Source organism: Limulus polyphemus, unplaced genomic scaffold (genome assembly GCF_000517525.1).
Source record: "Limulus polyphemus unplaced genomic scaffold, Limulus_polyphemus-2.1.2 Scaffold2041, whole genome shotgun sequence".
In the NCBI taxonomy this organism is placed as follows: domain Eukaryota; kingdom Metazoa; phylum Arthropoda; class Merostomata; order Xiphosura; family Limulidae; genus Limulus; species Limulus polyphemus.
In genome coordinates, this window is record NW_013667651.1 from 197,463 (window position 1) to 202,287 (window position 4,825).

The 4,825-nt window shown below is 32.1% G+C and overlaps 1 protein-coding gene and 1 long non-coding RNA gene across 3 annotated transcripts in view; one reads left to right on the top strand and one right to left on the bottom strand.

The window, feature by feature from the left end:
- Positions 1-1,218, top strand: part of LOC106465757 (follistatin-like) — an 88,060-nt gene extending 86,842 nt beyond the window's left edge. The window contains exon 5 of one of the 2 annotated variants that reach the window (XM_022393685.1): positions 689-1,218. In XM_022393685.1, the coding sequence (XP_022249393.1) occupies positions 689-741 (53 nt within the window). In that variant the 3' untranslated portion in view covers positions 742-1,218. The remainder of the gene's footprint in view (positions 1-688) is intronic. The other variant, XM_013925991.2, reaches the window with a different exon arrangement.
- LOC111087349 overlaps positions 1-4,825 on the bottom strand; it is a 16,036-nt gene that overhangs the window by 6,090 nt on the left and 5,121 nt on the right. The window lies entirely within an intron of this gene.

A 4,825-nucleotide genomic window follows, 5' to 3' on the forward strand; every position in this document is an offset into this window, starting at 1 on the left:
CCAACTTACACCTACCTACTTAGTAGTTTCACGATCTCAAGACTGTGAATAAACGATTGACCATTCAGTCTAATTTTTGTGAGTTTTTGGATATATATATTTTCTTTTGCTGTTAAAAACATCAAGAAATAGATACATAATCGCGGTTAGTTTATTTAGAAGACAAAAACAGTTTCAAAGTTTATCTGGCTTTATATAATTTTACTTTAACTGAAAGCTACAGCTGTCTTGTCTGTTAAATTCATTGTACGTCAATTACTGTCGTTTTGCTCTCTTTTACACCGCAATCTGAGGGTCGTGGGCTCGAATCCCCGTTACACCAAACATGCTCACCCTTTCAGCCGTGGGGGCGTTATAACGTGACGGTCAATCCCACTATTCGTCGGTAAAAGAGTAGAACAAGAGTTGGCGGTGGTTGGTGATGACTAGCTGCCTTCCCTCTAGTCTTACACTGCTAAATTAGAGACGGCTAGCGCAGATAACCCTCGTGTAGCTTTGCGCGAAATTCAAAACCAACAACAATGCTCTTTTACACTTAAATATAAGTAATTGGTTTTATTTTTAAAATAACTTAATGTCTAAATTTCTAAGTGATATTTATAAGTTTTGTAAAGATGGTTATTATATTGTGTTATTAAAGTATTTAAGACCTTAATATTTGTCTGTTTTTTGTTGTTGTTTTTTTCAGGCACATCGGAAAGAAATCATATTTCCATTCACACTTTAACTTATCAACAGTAAAATATGCAGAGGAAAGTTTCACTGCGGATATGTAAAAATATAAAACGTCTAAATATCGGTAGTTACTACTCTAGAGTTACTGGTCTTTTCACTAGGTGACGCTATTTACCACCAGACAGCATTAATTTTATTAAAACTTCGACTGGAATCAAGCATCGCACAATGACGCACTATTAGAATATTTGCTGTAGAGTTGGTTTACTGTAAATTTGTAAAAAGTGATGAATACTAATTTATGTTGTTCTTTTTTTTTCATTAAAGTGTAGTATTAATTTTTATGTCATCATATTAAGTAATATAGATATTTAAAAATTTATATTTTGAAGAATGATAAAAGTCACACGAGTCCAAAATGAATATTTTCGAACATTTCCTCAAAAAGTTTGTAAGTCAATACTTTCAAAGTTTAAAAAATGATCATCCCTGAAAGTATTTAGGTTTTTCGTTATTAAATTTGTTTTATTATTCATTTTTTGCGTTTAACTTTAAACACCATGAAATTAATTATAAAAATGAAATTTTTATTTTTGTTCTTCGTTTTAGAGAATCACCTATTAACCACAAGCAGTGTTAAACTCTACAACTTAATAATAATAACTTTAAAACGGGTTTATAGCTTAATATTAAAAAAAGAAGAAAAAGGGACAACTACAATGTATTTTTGCCTTATTTATAGTATGGTCTATCGAAACAGAGATATCTACCACACCAACCAAGTTTTGTGTTTAGGCCTAAAATAAATTGAAATAATTGTATTTTTTTTTCATTCTTTGAATCAATTTGAATATGTTATTTTACAGTTTTCAATGAATATAGACAGTAGGCATAAAACAGTGCAGCGTATAACTTTAACTGGTATGTAGCAAAAAATATATAAAAAATCACAACTAGAAATGAAAACAATTATCTGCAAGTTCTTGACAAAGTATATCAAAAAGTTTTAAAAGACAATAACACAACTGGCAGGAGTATCCTAGTGTAACTTAGTTTATTCTTATGTTTGTGCAATTGATAGAAATTTTACACGAAACTTTATATGTTTAACTTGAAATGTAAAAGAAATGATTTTTGGTTTGCAAACAATATTGTGTCAGTGCTGAGGTACTTAAAAATACTATTTTTAAAATAATGTTTTCGTGTGACCTAGTAAATTTTATAGATATAATTCACAATTAAACTGCATGATAAAAATTTAGTTTTTCTTTCATATGCTTTTATAAAACATTATACACATTTATTTCCTTATAGATTTATTTACCATTTTTGTGTTATATTTGTATCCAACACCCCCCCCCCCCAGTAGCACAGCAGTATGTCTGCGGACTTACAACGCTAGAAACCAGGCTTCGATACCCGTGGTGGGCAGAGCACAGATAGCCCATTGTGTAGCTTTGTGTATAAATTCAAAACAAACAATTGTATACAAAAGAAAACGTCTGTGTTAAGTTTATCAGATCTTAGTTACACTAACAAAAAGCCTCGTATAGCTGAGTTGAAATAATATCTATGTATTCTATTTTAATGTTTTTGAAGCTAGATTTTGTAAATAATTTCATAATGACTTTTTATGAATATGTATCTACATAAATCTAACCTTTATAGTGACAACGGCATTTTTATTAGTTATAAATAACGTGTTTAAGTAAAGCAAAATGTTATTTATAAATATTTTGACAGTACTGTATTTTATTTTTTACTGAGAATGTGGTATTGTGATTAAAATACTTGAGTTTTTATATTTATGAATATGTAGTTTTATAGTAATATTTAAAAATAGTTTGGGCATTGACCTAGAATTTTAAAAGTCCTTTAAATACAAATAAAATGGTATGTATTTTAAAAGTGTGTACCTGATGTTTGCAAGTTGTATAAATAACGTAATTATATCCATATTATATAAGAATAGCTTTTAGCTAATAATGGATTATTATTACATTCATGAAAGTGAATAAAAGATGTTAGGGTAGTTTCTAAATTGCCAACTCAGTGTTTGGAGGTTAAGTTACTTCATATTTTAAAACAGTAAAATATGACAGACACAAGTCTCCTTATCATTAATTGGAGTATGACAGTCACAAGCCTCCTTACAACTTATCATATTACTTATGACAAAATTTTATTTTCTGGGGGTCGGAAATGCCGTTTGGTGTAGTTTAACTGTGTGGAGACGGTATTGATAGAAGAGTTAAATACTTGAATCAAAGCAGTCTTTCACAACTTTCATCCCAGCAGCTACCTTCTGCATTTCTTCGTATTACGGAATCCCTTTCCAGTCTCCCGGGTCTTTCTCCAGGAACACCTTTGCTTTCTCTTTCCCATTTAAATGTTGAATAAGTTAAGAGTCTTCTTTGTTACATAAGATTAATATTAAAGTTCTAGTCGATGAAAGTTTTTTTTCCTCTCTGGAATATCAAGATTCTTCACCATTTCATGTTTAGTAGTTATCTGAACTCTGTCATCAAACAAAGCCAATCCAACCAAGTCTTCTGATAAATACCATAAGGGCCATTTGAAGCCTGCCATTGTAGCATCGGCAACTGAAGGATCTGGACATGCAGATAACTTTAACATCATGTTGAGGTCATTGAAGGGTGAGTCGTCACTATAGGAGCTTCATTACAGAAGCGAGCGTAGACCATGGCTGGGAAAGGGCATGCTTGAGTTAAGACCTTGATTTCTTGGTTGGTCAGTTTGAACTGTTCTCGAGAGCGAAATATTTTGATAGCGTATATGACTTTAGCCATCCAACGTGCATGATGATATGCCCCGGGAGCTCTGAACGTCACTTCAGAGGGAGCCTTGCCTCCTAGAAACACAAGTGAAAGCTTCAAGATTCTTCGTAATCATCTCTGAGATACGATTTTATTTGTAACATCTTATTCAAGTAAAGCATTGATTCGCACCTTTCCTGTTTCATTGTGCTGATGAAGAGAAGGCGAACATCTTCGTCATATCGGCTCTCCTGAACTGAGATTTGTCAAATGATAACCATCGTGCTTGGAATCTCTTAAACAGACCGATTTCTAGTCCATTAGATGAACTAGTAGTCCTAGCAAATACCATTGAAAGCATAATTTCAAATATATAGCGTCGGCAGGCAATCTAAACAATATTTCTTTCCAGAGCTTGTTCGATCAAGATGCAAACACCACTACTTAGCCCAGTGTTTGATGTGGTTGTATCAAAACAGATTCCTTGAGTGACATCTTGGAGATTCCACGAACACAAACATTAACTTGCTGCTTCCCCGTGCTGCGGGTGATTCTTGGCAAACTTACGAGATCGTGCAACAGTATCATTGTTTACCGCCAATCGATAAACAAAGAAAATTAACTAGAGAAGTAAACTTGTGGCAACATTTCTTAAATAGTGATGTATTTAGTTTGTAAGCTCATTTTCTACATGTTGTACGTTGGCATTGATATCTTCTGTACTTTATTAATCTTGTTATAATTTTATAATCCGTCTGTGCATTTTTTTATTGGTTTCTCAACCTTGTTGCTGTTATCTTGCCGTATTTCATTGATGTCCTTCTGTATTTCTTCAGTCTTATTAAAATTCCTCAGTACATTTCCTATAGCTTCCTCAATCTTGGAATAGACCTTTTGTTGATTCTTCTGTAAATGTTATGTCTGGTTGTAATTTCTCTCTAAAATTCCTGTCTCTTTCTTGTGGATCTTCTTTTTAAGTCCTGTATATTTTTATTGTCTTTTTTACTGTTCATCGTTTCCAGTAAATGTTTAATCTCGTCTTGAAAATTATCGTCAATTTAAGTTAGTTTTCCATTTTATTTTTACAAAAATAATCTCTCTTCTGACACCAGTGTGTAACGGTTTCTATTATTGGGCGAATTGTTTCGGATTTTTTGTTAAAGATAAAACCCCCCCGTCCACTTACTGATAACTAAAACATTTAATTTCTTTGATTTCAAACAGTAACTTGCTAATTTTCTGGTATTTAAAGTTCTCGTATCTCTAATACTTCATTGAATAAGAAATTTAATGTTCACCAAACTGAAGTAAAATAGAAAGTGACGACCAAATTCGGTAATTTAAAAACCAATTGTAACATTCTAATCGTAATC